This window comes from Cydia splendana, chromosome 8 (assembly GCF_910591565.1).
Source record: "Cydia splendana chromosome 8, ilCydSple1.2, whole genome shotgun sequence".
Taxonomy (NCBI): domain Eukaryota; kingdom Metazoa; phylum Arthropoda; class Insecta; order Lepidoptera; family Tortricidae; genus Cydia; species Cydia splendana.
This window is the reverse complement of record NC_085967.1, coordinates 18,221,156-18,240,760: the sequence shown is the minus strand read 5'-3', so window position 1 is coordinate 18,240,760 and position 19,605 is coordinate 18,221,156. Positions and strand designations below refer to the sequence as shown.

Here is a 19,605-nt window from a genome sequence, read left to right as displayed (position 1 = left end):
CTTGTAACTTGTAATACAAGTGGAAGTCCCTTTCTAACAAAAGCTGTCAAAAGTGACACCCGCTTGTAATACAAGTTACAAGCTTTTGAGAAACGGGCCGCAGGACCTAATATGTTCCTTCCATTTCTAGTGAGTAGGTACCTAATTGGCCTTCAATTTCCGAACGTGTTCGCTGTTAGCTGTTATCTTATACTTTGAAAGCTATTTTTAGCATTCGGAGCATAGAGTAGGTAGGTATTAGATAACCTTGTTATTATTTTGACTGACAGGCCTAAAACTATCCATTTAGCCCAGTCATAAACAATAATCACCTTTAGTTTCCCCCATCACGCGGAAGCTGATATATTCGTAAATGTACAGTAACACCTAGCAATGTACAAATTGCAGAACATTCCCAAAAAGCGGAAACGTTCTCGAGAATGTTCTCAGAACATTCTGCAACATGGAAATTTATTGTTCCGCCATCTTGGATTTTTTCCAAAAAAAATTTTTTGTCATAGGAATCTAGAGGCCTCTATCTCCCGCCATGCCAAATCTCAGCGCGCTCGGACCAACTTTTTTTGTTTTTTTTTTATAATAATAATAAATAAATTCTCGTTCTCGAGAACATTCTCAGAAGTTACCGAGAAATTCTCATGTGGAAAGTTTCGCAACTTTGGAAAGTTCTCGTGCGTGCATTGCTAGTAACACCTTACGTTGTAAAACATTCCTTTTTTGTTACCAAATGTTGTAAGGAAATCTGGTAATAAAAAAGGAATTTTTCTTAGAAACTTTCTGGGACATTTTAGGAAATGTGGTGGACGTTGTTCAGCTTCGTGTACTTTACCAGCATACCATTTTTTATAGAAACCTAAGATGTGATCGAAATGTACAAACTTTTTGAGAATGCTCAGTGAGGGAATGAAAGCCATGAATACATGAAAATATTTAATATAAGGATTCGAATATGGAGAACACGTTCGTTTAAAGTATCTGCGCCTCTTTCTCGCATATAAAGGCATACTCGTGGGAGCAGTTGAGATCGTTATATTTGCCGTCGTTCTTGAACAAGGAGCCGCAGTACTCCTCGTCCTGGTAGTTGTTGGGCTCGTTGTCGCTCCACTGGAAGTAGCCCGCCTCTTCGAGGGTTTGGTCTGGAATTCATTTAATTACAATAAATGACAATGCCGTTGAAATTAAAATAGTTACTTGATTATATATTGTTTGCTGGACAAACTTTAGAAAACAACTTCCTAATGAATTTCCCAGATAAATTTATTAATATAAATTACTAAAAGACATAAACAGGAATATAAAACTAAAATTAGCTACAATTAAAATAACTAAAACTAAAAATTAAAAATACCTATTAAAATGTGGTGCCTTCGGGAGGGTGCCCAACACGCAGGCAGCGTTCCCGCACTGGATTGCGATGGCAATTCTCTGCGCGAGAAAGCTGCCCGCGCGGGGGTCGCCCGTTTCCTCCCTCGCCTTTTCCCGAGCGCCTTGTGGAGCATTTGTGCGCCTCTGCCCCACAAACCAAGCGTCTCGACGCCAAATGCGACGAATTCGTATTGGGCGCCGAGACAGCTGTATTTGGCTACCTTTTGACGCTCCCGAGTGTCCGCCGCCGCGCCAGCACGACTGCTGGTCGATGGGACGTAGGACGCCGCTAGCGTGTCAGCGCACGTGGCGTCCCATACCAACGCACGACCCATCTTCCAGGGAATCAGTGACATCCCGTCAGGGCGATTACCTTCGTTCCGCACTATTTGGGGCTCCAGAGCGGCGGGATAACTGTTAAACTCTGTCTCAAGCATTTGTTTTAAGGTTAATTTGAGGAAGACCGTCTACAAGCTCTTTCGTCGCTTCTAACTTGCTCTTCAAAATAACCCTTTAGCTATAAAATACTGGACGTACTCGAGATAGTTTTGAAGACCCTCGGCGTGCCGTCCGTGGGGTGGTTGGCCCGGATGCCGGCGAAGAAGAAGTAGGTTGTCTTGGAGCCCCGCACCGGAGCCGCAGTGTTCATTATGGTCTTCACCACCTAGAACATAAGGTTCAAATTGCATAATCCACGTCAGGTTAAAAAAAAACCATAAGAAATATACAATATACTTTTTTTCTTCTTAAACTTCAGCATCGCTGAGATATTTACGGTTTTATCTATATTCGTCTTTTCTACCCAAATTCGGCAAAGCAACTGTTATGCAATTTATGAATGTCACTATCCCTTTGATGCTGACTATATTACACACATATCTTGTAACGAATCTTAGACTAAGTACTAAAGTTTCTTGCCTTTTCGCTGAGTCAGAAAAGCAATAAACATTAGTTCACAGTCAAAAAATATTTAAAAAAATACACTTAGCCCTAAGCCGGCTTCTGAATTCACCACCACCACGCGCCCTCGGCCTCGCACTCCGCGTATGCCTCGTTCCACGAGTACACGACACGATCATAGTGGTCTTGTAGTAGCATTCGGCATGTAATCTACAGTTGGATATATTTATCTCACCTCATGTTCAGCTTCCGAGTTGAGTGCCACCAGATGCGCGCCCTCGGCCTCGCACTCCGCGTGTGCCTCGTTCCACGAGTACACGATCATAGTGGTCTTGTAGCAGCATTCGGCATGTAATCTACAGATGGATATATTTATCTCACCTCATGTTCAGCTTCCGAGTTGAGTACCACCAGATGTGCGCCCTCGGCCTCGCACTCCGCATATGCCTCGTTCCACGAGTACACGATTTTAGGTACCTTGTAGCAGCTGCCCACCGTCTTCTTGGGTATGTAATCTATAACGAATAAGTAAGATTATCATTCTAGTCATACAGGTACTAAAAGTAACAAAAATCTGTATACCTAAATCAACGTGTAGCACATCATTGGATAGGCCATTAATAGTTATTTGTTTTACAAAGTTTGTTGTTTAACCGCTCGTGCTAATAATTATTGATACCCGAGCAAGCGAAAGATTCCAAAATTGAACCACGGGCGTAGCGAGTGGTTCGTAAATAGAATCTTGAGCGTTGCGAGGGTTTCAAAGCACGAGGGTTAAACAAAATTTGCCCCCGAGTGAAACACAACATTTTTCACCACACTAACCCGAAGCAAAAGCAAATATTAAATGTAAAATATCAAACCAAATCAAATTCAAATGAATGTTATTAAATATTCATCATCCAAAATCATCATTTAAAAGTCAATTTTACCAGCAAACATAAGAAAACAACTCAAAATTTGCATTTGATTACTTTGCCTCACATGTGAATTACTGATAGCAAAGTGCAACTATGAAGTGCAAAGTAAGCCTTTCGCCTGGTGTGTAAAAGGTTTTTAGTTAAGAGAATCATTCCGAAAGTCCAGTCTAAATTTTGATCCGGACGTACAAAAAGATTGAAAAAAAAAAGTAAATAACTTATTTTGTTATATAACATAAATAGGTAATATAGAGCAGAGTTGGGCAAAAATTAACTTGAATAAGAATAAGAATAAAAACAGAAATTTTATTCTTATTCAAATCAATTTGAATTAGAATAATTCTTGCACAAGTTATTTTAGAATAAAATTAAGGTGAATAAATCATGTGACTTTTATTTTAAATGCGGAATAAAAAACAGAATAATTATTCTAGAAGTGAGGCTATTCTAACTAAGGTTTTATTCAATTAAAATGTTATTTAGAATTAAGTTAATTTTTGTAGTACAATTGGTTAAATTTTGTAAGTTGATTTTCACCCTTCTATTTAAAAGTCGGATTGATTTGATATTTGTTACTTTAGTTTAGGTACACATTGAAGAGTTCCGCTATACGCTATCGTTTCGTTATATATAGCCAACATGCCAATCGTTTGCGCTACGACAACGAAACGCTATCTCTGTCTCTCTATCGCACTAATATGTAAGAGTGATAGAGACAGAAAGCGCTTCGTTGTTGGAGCGCAAGCGATTGGCATGTTGGCTAGGCCCCCAGAACAGCTATACCTAATGTATGGTTATTAAAATAAAAACAAAAAAATGGCATTTTAGCTAGGCACATTGGGAGCGTAGCCAACATGCCAAACGTTTGCGCTACGACAACAAATGATATCTTTGTCGCTCTATCGCACTAATATGTAAGAGTGATAGAGACAGAAAGCGCTTCGTTGTTGGAGCGCAAGCGATTGGCATGTTGGCTAGGTCTCCAGATCAGCTAAATTTAAGTAATGATTTGGTTATTAAATTAAAAACAAAAATTGGCATCTTGTCTAGGCACCTTGAGTGCGTAGCCAACATGCCAATGGGTTGCGCTACTTCAACGAAACGCTACCTCCGTCTCTCTATCGCACTAATATGTAAGAGTGATAGAGACAAAGCGCTTCGTTGTCGGAGCGCAAACGATTGGCATCTTGGCTAGGCCCCTAGACCAGTTAAATTGAACCTAATGATTTGATTAGTAAATTAAAAATAATACGGTTACTGAAACTATGCGTTATGCGACAGTCAATTTGTAAGATTTTATTCCATAAAATAGGTATAAATTAGACAAGAGACTAACTACTATTACATCTACCTAACTATACGTAATTAGTACCTATACGGTACCCGAACTACATTTTTATTCGTGGAATATTATTTCAATTAAAAATCATGATTATATTTATTTGATTAAGAATAAGTTATTCTCATTCAATTTTTTCTCATACGAATTATTCCCGACCAAAATTATTTGAATATTTTTGACGGGAATAAAATCGAGATGATTTTATTCCTACGAATTCTTATTCAAATAATGATTTTATTCTTGAATGCCCAACACTGATATAGAGTACGTATTTAGGTACCTTTGCCATAAGTACCGCATTGCTCATCGTACGGCGCACTGGAAGCATCCACTTTGCAAATGAAAGGCGCATCTCGCCAGCACCCGGTAGATTCGATATCGCCGTTGCGAGTCACCACTTCGCATTCCATTAATTGGAGTACAGGTTCCGTATCCACTGAAAAGATATGGCTGCTTTTGAGAAATAAAATGGATAACTAAGGTAAGTACCCCTATTAACGACCCCATTAAAATTGGCATTCATTACCGCGGTATATACAAAATAGCGTTTAATAAGAAAGCTTATTAATTTTCTTAGAATCTAAGAACACAGAAATAAAGCCTTATCGTTTGACTATCGAATAAGTATAACATTGCTACGAAAACATCACGCAAAAAAGTCGAAAATACTAAACTAACGCATCAGGAGCGCAAGATTTGGTTGCTCCATACTAACACGCAACACCTCAAGTAAGTAAACGCGTATTATATTTAGTGATTAGCGTAATAATGGTAAATATTATGGAAAGACTAAGACTTGAGATTGATTCTTAGTTATTATCTTTATGGTTCCCAAATACTTTATTTGTGATATTTGCTCGGCAATTGGAAAAAAATAGGAAATTAAAAACCTCGGTGTTAGGTTCCATTTTCTTTGTGTGATACCTAATTTCGAGGTATACCTCGGTAATAACGGAAACGGCATTTTAGATTCGGGCGATCTTATATTCATATATAAATGCACATTTACTTGACTTTTGATGTTATTGAAATATTCAACCACCTATAAAGCTAAAGAGCTATTAACGTGGTATGAAATCTATTCAATAACTCTCAATTTTGATGACAATTTTAGACACCTTCTCAGACGTTTTCTTAGAAACCCTTATATGAGAAACTCGTTCAAGTATTGATATAAAAACATAAGTATGGTTATAAAATTTATTTTTACCATTGTTTTGTAATATTTGGAACCATCCATATTTATTGTATTAAAAAAATACAACATAACTATTCATTTTTATTAGTCGTAAATGAGTTTTAAAATTATTTGAATTGAACCGTTTAACGATGGTTAGAAAAGACATCACTCGGTAATAAGCTGTATGAGAACCTAATACAGACCCACCCAAAACTTTCATGACTTCGAAATTAATAGGTTCTTAAAATACCTAATACTTTTGATAGTCTTTTGTATACCAGGTACATAATAATTGTTCTTAAAACCTAATTATGTACCGTTGCACACAATATTTTTTCTAAGGCAGCAAACATAAAATAAATATAGATAGAGAAGATAGTAGAAAAATATATTTTATGTTATTTTAATAACATAATAGACACACAAACATACAACATTAACATTAACTTACACAGATCTTGTATACAGGGTGAAATCGGGGTCGTGTAGCAAGAAAGAAAAATAAGACTTGGCACTTAATTAGGAACACAACACTGTAGATTAGAGTGCATTAATTTGTATCTTTTTCGCACATATAAAAATAAAATACAAAATAATTTCTGATTAAGAGTCATGGTCACCCTGTACAGACTTGACAAGGCAAACATCTAGTAAAGAAAGTAGTGGTAACTTACGGTAATTATCTGATAACACTTATCTTCGGTTTTACAATTAATAATATTAATGTTATAATAAATTAAAATTAATTTAAAGACTTTATTAAAATTATTTACAATCACTGGGACGGAAACTCCACAAAACTTTTAACAAATACGATCACAACTTAAACATACTTCAGGAGCTGCTCAAAGTATGATCCGTTTTGCTGTCGACACAATTCGGCTCGTCGTCTTATGTTATCTTTTAATCTGCCGAGAGCAAAGTGATTCATTTTCACACTTTCAAATGCTCGAGTAACTCGCTGACAAAGCTCTTCAATGGTACAGAAATCTTTTGATTCCGCCCCAGAAAAAAAAATCCAAGGGCGTCAGGTCGGGACTACGAGGAGGCCATGCCACGGGTCCGCCGCCGCCGCGGCCAATCCAACTTCCCGGGAACTGTTCATCGAGGTAATTGCGCACTGTGTTTAAAATGAGCAGGAGCACCATCGTGTTGATAGTGTAAGCTATGCAGGTAATGTTCCGGCACTTCTCGCGGTAATTCAGGCACTTCTCGCGGTAATTCAGGCACCACTTGTCTCAACATATCAATGGATAACGTTGGTGAAATAAATCCCGAGCAATGGTAGCACGACGTGCTTGGTAATAAAACATTACCATGTCAGACCGCTCAACATTTGAAAACGGATATGCCGCGGGCATTTTTCTGCTTAATTATCTTTAGAATTGCCAGAATTAATGAACTCAATGTACAATCTTGGAATGATTTTATTTATTTTAAAGTTTTGACTTTGTCATAACAGTGACGGTTGACATTTCTTACTCATCTAATCAGTTGTTTATTACATAGGTTTTAACATGAATTGTAAGGTGACCATAATTTGCGTTTTTAACTGGGATACTTAAATTGTTGATTAATTAATGAATGGCAGCAATTATTTAAAAAATAACTTTATACCTAACATCGCGTTAATTTACCGAGTTAAGTACAATAGGTTTGAATCACGACCCCGATTTCGCCCTGTATATTGTGTAGAATATAATTGTGATAGGTAGCTTAAATTAACTATCTATCTGTTGCATAAATGATGGCAGGTGGACTAAAACAGTGACAGACTGGACACCTCGTAACGGCCACAAGAAGAGGTAGACCCAGGAAGCGTTGGGAAGACGTGTTCCGCGAAGTATGTGGACCAACATGGAGGAGACGGGCTATGGACAGAGAGGATTGGAGAGATACGGGGGAGGCCTACGCCGCTCAGGCGACTTTCATAAGCAAACGTGTTTAATAGAAGTAGAATTTGTAAATAAACATTATATAGTGAAACACTTTAAATAATATAGTACGTGTTTTAGATTTTAGTTATATTTAAAAAAAGTTTTATACTCCAAAAATTACAGTACAATATTTTTATGTTTAATGTAATATTTTAAATTGTAATGTGTTTTATGATAGGCTTTTTTACTTTACTTTTACTTTAGGTAGCTTAAACTTTTTGGAGCAACTTGCCCTTCACGTCCGGTTGAAATAATTAAGTACCTATTTTTTTAACGTAGATAGGTAATAAATTAAACAAGAATTTCGACAGCATCACACTTGCTCGTAAAGGGTAACCCACGATGTTTTTAGCGTTAAAGGAACCAACTATTTTTATTTTAAATTCATTAATTAAGTCTTATAATATGAAAAGCGTACTGTACTGATTACCTATACCATTTTTTATCCATTATTGTCAAATAAATAATACTTATCATAATTATGGAACTAAAAATGCGACGGGTTATCCACCCTCGTAAAAAGGAACCCACATCCGCGGTATTTGGGTAACAGTGGTCCATTACCACGGTAATAGGCGATTTCGACATTTTGGTTTTGATAATTATTTTTTCCTTTATATTTTTCTAAAACAAGGCCAGAAACTAAAATAATATAAACTTTAATTAACAAACTAACATAAAAAAATATGTCTTGGTTCATACACCGTCGGTTTATGCTTAATTTTTGGCTCTTTTTCGAAAACTTGCTTAACCCCCTCGTTAATAGGGGTACTTACCTTATATTTCACATGATCAAGCTCAATTGTGATTGTCCAGTAACGTAGGCAAGTGATTGAACTATTCAATTAGTTTACCTGCCCTTTCAGTTTCAATCCTCCATTCAGATTATCTAGATGCCTACCGACTACCGAATTATGCACGCCGTCGGCAATCTTAGCCGATCAACTAAGAATAAGTTATGTTCAGAAAGAGAGCAAAGCGTTATAGCACTTTAGGTACGTTTCTTAGATCAGCCAGTGGGCCTTACTTGGGTCAAAATAAGTGTAAAATTTGAAGAGTCAGTTGAAACAGAATACCAATTCTTAATTAAGTATTTACGTAAACCAATATGAAGATATGCTTACTCGGAACCATTGGCACTTCACCGCTGCTCCCAGCAGGGTCGTGCGATTGTCTATCCGACTCCACCAGAACGTAGTCCCCGAGGTCCGGATACCGTTTAAACATGGCGTGAAGCTGCGTGATATCTTGTGGCAGGGGGACCATCAGTTTGGCACCTAGGTCACACATAGATTTAGGCATTAATTTGTCTTTTGTTTACACAATGTTAAATTCCAATTATGTTGGTACTTACACGAAAAAAAATTTTTTTTAATAAATAGGAATTTATCAAATTAATACTTAGCTGGGTGTGCAAATAAATGGATGTGCAAGTTGCCAAAAAATTGGAAACGTTCTTGAAAAGTTCAGGAAAATTTTACAAGAAAATACGAGTTTTCATTTTATCAATGGAAAATTACGATTCCCATACAAAAATATAAGAGATTTCCGAATTTATTGCTTGTGGAAATGTCGCAACTTTGGAAAGTTTCCGATGTACAAACAGCAACACTTACTGTCCATCGGTGGACCTTATGCCTCTTGTAATAAGGTTTACGAACTATCAGTTAATAAGTGTGGGCGATGGTACCATCTATAGCTGGATAAGTATATTTTCACCACACCAACTGGTAACCACCAGCTCTCTTGATTGTTCAAAATCGATAGCAGAGTTGCATTTTATTCACATGTGAGGCAAAGTAATCAAATACAAATTTTGAGTTGTTTTCTTATGTTTGCTGGTTGAATTGACTTTTAGATGATGATTTTTAATGATAAATATTTAATAACATTAATTTGGATTTGATTTTGTTTGTTTTTGTTTGATATCTTACAGTTAATATTTTCTTCGGGTTGATGTGGTGAAAAATGTTGTGTTTCACTCGGGAGCAAATTTTGTTTAACCCTCGTGCTTTGAAACCCTCGCAACGCTCAAGATTTCATTTTTTGAACCACTCTAAAACAAATAACTATTGGAACTAGCACTTTTCTACTGCTGTGGGGTCTGCGACGTTACACTCATTAAGTCATTATACACTCGGGAATAGATGATACAATTTTCGTTTCCGTATGACCTAGGGTTGCCAACCGTACTATATTATATAGTATCGTACTATATTTGGGCTCTCTGTACTATATACTTTTGGAAAAATATATAGTACGCTAAAATACTATATTTCCGATTAAACGTATATTACACTCATGTTTAGTATTTTATCTAAAAGTACTATATTTTTTTGAAATGTACTATATTTTTGATGCCTTCTTCTGGAAAATACTATATTCCACCAAAAAAAAGTTGGCAACCCTAGTATGACCTGATATGACCCACCTTCTGTGTCACATTTCTCCCTGGCTTTCTCCGTCGAACGAGACTCGGTGTGCAGTTTGTAGAAGGCATCAGTGTGCTTGCTATAATTAATAATCAAACGAACTTACCTGTGAAGTTTGATTACAATTATACGAGTATCCAAATCCAAGACAACAATATAATTTACTGAGCAGCAGTACATGGAATCATGCCGTCCTTGTCACACATTTTAGAGATATAATATTTAAAAAACAAGTTCGCACTGTCCCTCTCACTCGCTACGCTATCATCCCCCGCCATCCCACTCCGACACCGCTCCTCAGATACCCGTCATTATTTCAGAGTGAATCTTTTTGTGTTATGCACGGAGACTATTTTATTTTTATTTTCGGGGTTGGGGGGCGGGACTTTGTTGTCTTGGATTTGGATACTCGTATAATTGTAATCAAACTTCACAGGTAAGTTCGTTTGATTATTAATTATACTTCCTATCCAAATCCAAGACAACAATATAATTTACTGAGCAGATGTTCAGAGCCTTGTATCTAAATACAGATGCGAAAATAAAATGAAATATCGATATCAAATCAGTAAGTTACGTATACCGTTACTGATATTACTGATTTCAGCTGAAGAGAACAACGGTGTCTCATAAGAGGTACATATTAATTTATACCAATAAATTGTAATTATGTATCTACCTACAAATGTAATTTTATGTAGATATATATATCATAATAATATTATATTATGATGATGGGCGTCATTAATTAACTTAAATTATTATTCTTAAATTACTTGAATCAATATTCCTTTGTGGTGAAAGTAAAAAACAAAAAAGTAGGTATAAAACTTTCTTTGGTTACGTTGTGGGCTATTGGTAAGTTGTTTAAATGTAATTTTGCCATTGCTTATGTACTTAAACCATTACGCCATTGAAAGGTGTGTTCAATCTTTAGTTAGCTCTCAATCAATATTGGACCCATTATATTATTGATATTTCAATTTCATTAAAATACGAGTATACAATGTTTTAATTTTCAAGATTATAATAACTTCAACGGTTGAGGATGTGTGTTTTCTGTCAGACACTATACTTATAAATAAGCCGTTTTGTATCATTTAGATTTTTCCAACCACTCACTGGATGTAATTATTTTATGCGTTATGATTTAACTATGAATGCGTGTCTTTTTAAGTATTGACACTAAAATATAACTTTATGACACTTTGCAATGAATATTCAATACAACAATAAATACCCTCTTCTATACACAGCTTATAAATGTGGGTAAAGGAGATTTTTCTTCATTGCAAGGTTGTCATTGAAATCAAGTTTCTATACTTTTAGACTAAGTCCGGACAACGACTAGTAGAAAATCCTGTAGGTATTGTTTTGAAACTTATCATTTTTCAAATTTTCAATTATAATTCAGCTTTAAAATATAGATTTATATAGTTGGTCAAACCAATTTGTCAGTCAGTAACAACCAGGAAAACTATACTTATCCTTTTCTTTTGGGTACTAGTACTAGTGTAAGACAAAGATAGTATGATTCTCTCTGTCCTTGATTGAAATGAGACAGTCACATTCTCAAACAATATGTAAATAGCTAAATAATATATATAGATAGACTACCTTTATTAATAAATAAGTCGTCTTTCTTTACGTATCTTACGTATCTGACCGATGACGACTACACGTGATACAAGTGGTAAGTAAACTTTGGTAGATTGTAGTGTAGGTAGGTGTTAAATTATGATATTATATTTGTGAACGAAATATAAGGCATTTACTTGAAATTTAACTTTCAAGGAGTAACTTATAGTAACATTTTTTAACGTTACAATAAGACTGTGCAGCGTGCACAGTATTCTTGTGATACCTACACAACCAACAATAATTAGAAAAACACAGATAGGAGTTATTTTTAAACACAAGTTCTATTTAATAAATCAGATAGAAATATAAAAATTAGGTGAGTTGACCGTGACGTCACGATGTAAATGTTTTATGTAAATTCCATATTATTAGCAAACCGTTTTGACAGTTCAAAAAAAGTAGGAAAATACCCTATTATAACTGTACAGCAAGACAATATGACAACCTAGAGCATTTAAATTAATGACAATATTAAATTTTATTATTGTTTAAGGATATCAATCCTTTATTGCGATTGTCAATCTAGCTATTTAGCGAAAGCGATTCATGTAACAGGTTACAGCATTTAACTCTGGTTGCAAGGTTGTACAATTGTGCATATTGGTTTTCAGCTGAGGTTTCCAGCGTTGATTTCGCGTCGTGGGATGTATGCATCAACCACGGCGCAGCCCTTGTTAGTTGCGGCGACGACGGTCCCCTGAAGTTTAGAGCCGAGATAACCAGTAAGCAAATCGTACTGGATTTGTTACGAGTAGGTAAATTGGGCTCGTTGAGATGGTATATATTATATATATTATGCAGGTCAAATATTGAATGCAAAATCGTTTAAAGGGTTACATATATCACTTTCCATATATTGTTCACTCGTCATACAGCACTGTTTGTGTACATTTTGTTACCAGGATTTTAGCCTGCATTAATACCAATTAAATTACTTCAACATAACTAAAATCTCCTCTGTATTTCACATACGTAAAGCCACAGTCACATCACTATTAAAGTGGAGTCAACATAAAGATCTGGATACAGACTATGACAAGTACATTACATTGGCATCAACACTGTTACAGTGGAGCAACGTTATATATCTTTGACTCAGTTTACAACGAGCAAAGCGTCTGCAGACCAAACATACCGAAGAGCGTAAAGACCGAAGAACGAAGTGACTGAAGAACGAAGTGATCGAAGAGCGAAGCGGCTGAAGAGCGTAGCATCCGAAGAGCGAAGCGACCGAAGAGCGTAGCATCCGAAGAGCGAAGCGACCGAAGAGCGAAGCGACCGATGAGCCAAATGACCGAAGCAATCGAAGAGCGAGTCAATCATTATTATGTAGTTTTAGATATTACGCAATAATCATCATAAATCTTCAACACAATAAATGTGGAGTAAAGATAGCCTCGTCACTATTAATGCGGGGAAAATTTAACCTCGACGCTGTGAAAGCGGAGCTCTCGACACAATTACTGTGGAGTAAATATAGTCTCCTCACTATTAAAGTGGGGCAAAGCTACCCTCAACGCTGTTAAAGCGGAGTTCTCGACACAATTAATGTGGAGTAAAGATAGCCACGTCACTATTAAAGTGGGGCAAATTTAGCCTCAACGCTGTTAAAGCGGAGCTCTCGACACAATTATTGTGGAGTAATGATGGCCTCTTCACTATTAAAGTGGGGCAAAGTTACCCTCAACGCTGTTAAAGCGGAGTTCTCGACACAATTAATGTGGAGTAAAGATAGCCACTTCACTATTAAAGTGGGGCAAATTTAGCCTCAACGCTGTTAAAGCGGAGCTCTCGACACAATTATTGTGGAGTAATGATGGCCTCTTCACTATTAAAGTGGGGCAAATTTACCCTCAACGCTCTTGAAGCGGAGTTCTCGACACAATTAATGTGGAGTAAAGATAGCCTCTGCACTGTTAAAGTGGGGTAGTGGAGTAATGATAGCCTTTTCACTATTAAAGTGGGAGAAATTTTGCTTTTAATCTCGTTTTTAACTAAATATTTATGTGATATGAATTTTAATTTATACGTGTTAATTAATGTGCAATATTATAAACTCTCCTTTTGTCATTGACTTTTATTTGGTAACACTTTTAATACCGAGTACCTACCTGTTTGATGATCATCTTGTTGCATAGTTTACCTAAGCTTGTAAAGTACTCACTCTACTTAAACTACCAAATTCTGAATCCCAGTTGTCATTAGAAGGTTTTACTTATATTTCCGATACGATTTACGCATGGGTTAACGATCCTCGACGCTATTGTACTAGCGCAGTATTATTATTGGACGTAGTCCATAATATTACACTAATCAAGTACCTATACTCTGTCCATCATTTATTTCATTCTAAAATTACATTGAGTTGATAATGTGCAAGTGTCTAAATAAAAATTATGTAAGCACATTCATGAGGTTTACACGTACAGAGTAGGTACTATTGTAGAAAGTAACTAATAACTGGCTATGTGATGTTTAGCTTATTATAGCATTGGTACTTAATACTGTCAATCAAGAATGTCTAGTTATCACAAAGCAGGAGATTAACTGATGAGCAAAGGGAGGCGATCACACCGACTGGACCCAAGACTCGACGATACCGCGATGTGCGATTAAAGTACCTAATCCGTTTTAATCCTTACGATCCATTCACTATGTCGGTATCGGAGCACGCATAGCGCGTGCTGGTTGTATACATCGGTTACTGGCATTAAACACTTTAAACAGTCGGTCAAACTATTCTTCAAGTATCTTGTAGATTGTGTATTTAATGAAATTTTTCATTTTACATATAAATGTAGATACCTGTAGGTATCTTCATAAGATGGTTATTAAACTTGTTGGTTACAGAATATGTATATTTGCACAAAGACACATTTGCTACTGTTCATAAGCACTTATTACCAATCGGCAGGGATTAATATTGTTACCTATCTTTTTTATTACACGGTAGGGTAGATAGGACATGGTAAGGGCCGTTTTCTTGAAACGATTACGTAGTACGTATAAATACCTATATAAAGTTTATTCAATTCAGATATGGTTTGTATACTTAACTAGTATACAGTATATAAAATCTGTAGGCGAAAGCATGTCAATATAATATAATAATATAGTGTTCGCATTCGTAAACAATTTACTGAGCGAACATTACATAGTATGAATGTACCATTTTTTATTTAAAACATGAAATGTAAGTAATATCTACATATTACTATAACCTTTGGATTTTGAATTAGTCATATAACTGGGTTAAAGGTCATTTTGTGATTTATTTATAGCTCCGTACTTATTTTATTCTAAAAAGAAGGTAGTTGTAACAAGTGATTTCGTACGAACGCAAAGATTACTTACTTAGTTGATTTCTTAGGTAATGAGTTTATCACGCTAAATGAAAATACGATTACAAATTAAAGTATACCAGCCATGTCAAGAATTGTAAACGAGACTAGACTTGCCGTGCCGAAATAACATTAATTTTTCGCTCGGGGGTACGGCGGCGGCTGGCAGTACAAATAATGTTTTAATTCTATCATTATTATCATTCAGCGCTCAATAGACATATTAAAATTACTCACGCTAACTTCATCAATCGAAACACACACACAGATATTTAGAGGAACACTATTTTGGCGAAAATACGTGTGACTCGGACTAACACAAAAACATGTAATGACGGGTATCTGAGGAGCGGTGTCGGAGTGGGATGGCGGGGGATGATAGCGTAGCGAGTGAGAGGGACAGTGCGAACTTGTTTTTTAAATATTATATCTCTAAAATGTGTGACAAGGACGGCATGATTCCATGTACTGCTGCTCAGTAAATTATATTGTTGTCTTGGATTTGGATAGGAAGTATAAGTGTAATCCGTTCGATACACTTTAGTCTGCGACGTTACACTCATTATACACTCGGGGATATATGACACAATTTTCATTTCCGTATGACCTGATATGACCCACCTTCTGTGTCACATTTCTCCCTGGCTTTCTCCGTGGAACGAGACTCTGTGTGCAGTTTGTAGAAGGAATCAGTGTGCTTGCTATAAGTGTAATCCGTTCGATACACTTTAGTCTGAGACGGTGGCGCTGCGAGCGCTGATACTGAAAAGTGTCCGCAATTTGTGACGTTCCACTGGTAAAGGTACCTTATGGCGGTTGGCACTTACGCTATTGTTAACGACGCTCCAATTGTTATGCGGTGCCATAAGGTACCATTTCGGTGGAACGTCATATTTGAATCATTTTGATACTGACGGAAAAAAGTATTGAACTAAGCAAACTTTGCACCGATTTGAATACCCAGATCAAAGTGAGGAAGAGTCATTTAGAAACGTCATATTTTATTAGAAATTTGACATTAATGATGACATTGCCACACTTTTTCACCGCAAATGCCCTGCAGAGGTCGCTTGGTCCAGTGGCGGATTTGCCCTAAGGCCAAGTTGTAGGCCCGGTCTTAGGGCGGCAAGATATTAGGAGCGGTAAATTGTGACAAAAAATTCGCTGATGATAACAAGAAATAACTCAAAATGTAGTCAATATGATGGGTGCTGAGAAAGGGGCGGCTACAGGGCCTGTGGGGCCTAGGGCGGCAAAGACTACAAATCCGCCACTGGCTTAGTCCGACTCTAAAGCCTTGGGCTTTGGCAGACTGTGGTCACTATCACTTGGAGAGCAACATTCCTATATGTTTAGAACGTGACGCTGTAGATACCTGATGCAACATAGGTACACTTTTCGCCCTTCGAACGCCGCGCCTTTCGTGAACCTTATCAAAATTCTCCTCTCTTTCAAATTGTAAATAATAATAATAATAATATACTTAAGATGCGAAATAAATAAAGAGAATAATAATATACCACCGGTAGCTTGGGCCTTGCCCCGCTGCTGGCGGCACCCTAGGTTAGGTTTTTTATAATGTGTTTATATTCATTTTTATTGTTTTGTAAGTGTTTTTATATTTTACTTTTATATTCATATTATAAATAACCTAACTTAAGATGAGAAATGAATAAAGATAATAATAATAATATAATCTATTGCAGTGCCCAACAGGGTTCACAAAGACCTAGCTTATAAGTTTTTACCACCTGTACAATTACTTTGTGAATTTGTAATAAATATTGAGTATTGAGTATTGAAAATGCACCAAGGTTGATAATATTAGTATAGTATTGATCTTTAGCGGTCAAAGGGTTAACCGCAGATCAAGGAACTATGTTTTCCCCTCAACGTAAAGTACTTGCCTATAATTCATTTGTGTCGGTCGTTAGGTAGTAATATCTGGGACGAGCTTTGCTCGGAAAATATTTAAAAACTCAAAAATGCGCGTTTTCCCAGAGATAAGACCTGTACGGTTACCATCAGTTTGTCACTGACATAAACGCCGTCGAGAACGTAATTTACTTTCTATACATCTCGCTCGCACTCGCATATTAGTGCAAACGAGATGTATAGAAAGTAAATTACGTTCTCTACGGCGTTTATGTCAGTGACAAACTGATGGTAACCGTACTGCTAGGTCGATTTATCGCCCCCGAAAACCCCCATATCGCAAATGTCATCGAAATCGTTAGAGCCGTTTCCGAGATCCCCGAAATATATAATATAAATAAACAAGAACTGCTCGTTTAAAGGTACCTATTATATTAGTTAGGTATAGGTAAGGTGTATTGCGGTAGTTTCGAATCATATAGCTGGTCAAGCAAATCTTGTCAGTAAAAAAAGGCGCGAAATTCAAATTTTCTATGGGACGTTATCACTTCGCGCCTACATTTTTCAAATTTGCCGCCTTTTTCTACTGACAAGATCTGCTTGACCAAGTATATATGAATGTCGGGTAATCCCGAGTGCATTATACATTTTTGGAATTGCCAGCGTGAGGAAATGATCCGGAATTACCCGGATACACCTTGTTTACACGCAAACATGTCAGAATGGAAACACCGAGACAAATATTTATTGTTTTTGTTCTGATAAACAACATGAATGCTTGTGTCTGTTATGTGGCTTGGAGTAAAACACGGTTTGACGATTCAAATTAAACCGATTTAGGTATTCTAGGACGTAGTCCGCATTTATTATTATTATACTTTTTGGTAGTCCGGTCAGGCGTGGCTCACTCCGCGATTTCGTCGGTTTGCAACAGGTAGCTACAAGACAAGTACATCCGTTCCACACCAATTTTGGTGGCTAGCCATAAGCCGCGCGTGGCGCTGTCGCCACTTAGCGGTCATATATCGTCGGGTGACGAGCAAAAGTCACTAACTAACACCATTGAAATGATTGGACAATAAACCGTGTTACAAGTGTAATAAAGTGCATTGTTACTTTAATTTTTTGATAGTACTTAGTGACTTTTCCTTGCCACCCGACGATATGTCCTAATCGTAACAGACGCGTTTTGCTAGAGAGTGAATCTTCTGTACCTAGTACTATTCTTTATTCTGTGGTCCGGCTTATAAGGGAGACAAATCTCAGATATGGGAATAATAAACATATTAGGGTCTCAGGACCACAAAAAAAGCATGTGATCAGAGCAATACTATTAGCTTAGCGTCTTTGCATACAAAATTCTATGCTGACATTATAAGAAACTTCTGCAAAATTTTAAAACCACGCTTTATAAGTTTCTTGTAACAGTAAAAGTTGGTTCATTGGTTTAACCTTTTGTTTTATTTGCGGCAATGGCGTAGCGTGAACTAATCTAGCCATGGGCGAATCGCATCTGCGAGGTCCTTTTGTTTCAGTGCCCGAAGGGCCCTCGCGCGAGGCCCCCCTTGGGGCGCGAGGCCGTGGGCGATGGCCCACTTCGCCCACGCCTAGCTACGCCACTGATTTTCGGTAAAATACCTAACTAGAATTTGACCATGTGACCACCCTGACCATAAAGAAGGATCTGCCTTTGGTGTGAACCCACAATTTTTGACCACCACACACATATGAAAGGTTAAATAAAATTATACCAAATAAGTAGAAACTTACCGTAAAAGAATGTTAAAACAACACCGTATCTCTTATCAATATACATGTTTATATTTATAGGTTAACACGACTGATCTAGCGGCTTGTTTTTGAAGCACTGAACTAATGAATACTAGGTATAGTTACCTAGTATTTATAATTAAAAGATGCTTAAAAAATAGATTTTCCTTCCCAGGCATATTCATGTTTGAATAAACAGGGAATACCTAGAAATGATAAGATGAAGAATATGCAAACTAAAATGAATAATATTATTATATGTCATTATCATTATGTTGCCACCAGTGGCGAGAAACTCTCTTACTACGAACAAACGTATAGCAAAGATATTTGTCATAATTAGTTCAGCGGCGTGGCATTGGCGGCAGCACTGTTGAAATGCCAACTTGACATTATGCGTATACGAGCGGCAACCATTTTGAAATACAAAATTTACATAATTCGTGTGCAAATTTTGCAAAATAATAACAGTTTTCTAAAGTTGAGTTTGCTTCTCCTGAGTTTTGTGGTGATTTGAAACAGAAACCCGTACCTACTGTTGTAAAATAGTACAATGGCCGGCAAAAACCGATATTGTGAAATATGCGGTGTCTGAGAAATCACTCGAGGAGGATTCTTTGCCAAAATTCTCAAGGATGAACAGCGATAAGTCTACAAGTTCCGAAATACAACTACCAGGGAACAAATCAAATTATTTTATTAAACATTTTGATTTATCAGCCGCGTAACAAGCTAAAGACCGACCGAGACGCCGGTTCGAATCCGGTCTCCGCCACTCCGTAATAGGAGGAACAAGCACGTATTGCTCGCCCTAAATGTTATTTATTTAATAAAATACAGAGGTATTCTTAAAAATAGTCATAGCCCAGCAAAACTCAACAATGAGTTTGACTGTGGGGTCATCA

The 19,605-nt window shown here is 36.8% G+C and overlaps 1 protein-coding gene across 1 annotated transcript; it reads right to left on the bottom strand.

Moving 5' to 3' along the window:
• Positions 1-939: 939 nt before the first annotated feature.
• Positions 940-18,792, bottom strand: LOC134792958 (uncharacterized). The gene is made up of 7 exons (XM_063764441.1): positions 18,701-18,792; positions 15,677-15,817; positions 8,766-8,918; positions 4,805-4,960; positions 2,644-2,777; positions 1,900-2,026; positions 940-1,133 (listed from the first exon to the last, which is right to left on the bottom strand). Exons 1-7 carry the CDS (start codon positions 18,744-18,746, stop codon positions 964-966), a joined length of 927 nt encoding a protein of 308 aa, XP_063620511.1. The 5' UTR covers positions 18,747-18,792; the 3' UTR covers positions 940-963.
• Between the last annotated feature and the right edge of the window lie 813 nt (positions 18,793-19,605).

What these genes read in the sequence shown, in the direction of transcription:
- LOC134792958 (XM_063764441.1), bottom strand. Translation starts at nt 18,746, where the DNA reads ATGTATATTGATAAGAGATACGGTGTTGTTTTAACATTCTTTTACG. An exon ending in TGTTTTAACATTCTTTTACG is followed by an intron (nt 15,818 to 18,700) that starts GTAAGTTTCTAC and finishes GACACTTTTCAG; the next exon opens with TATCAGCGCTCGCAGCGCCA. An exon ending in ATGCGGTACTTATGGCAAAG is followed by an intron (nt 2,778 to 4,804) that starts GTACCTAAATAC and finishes TATTCGTTATAG; the next exon opens with ATTACATACCCAAGAAGACG.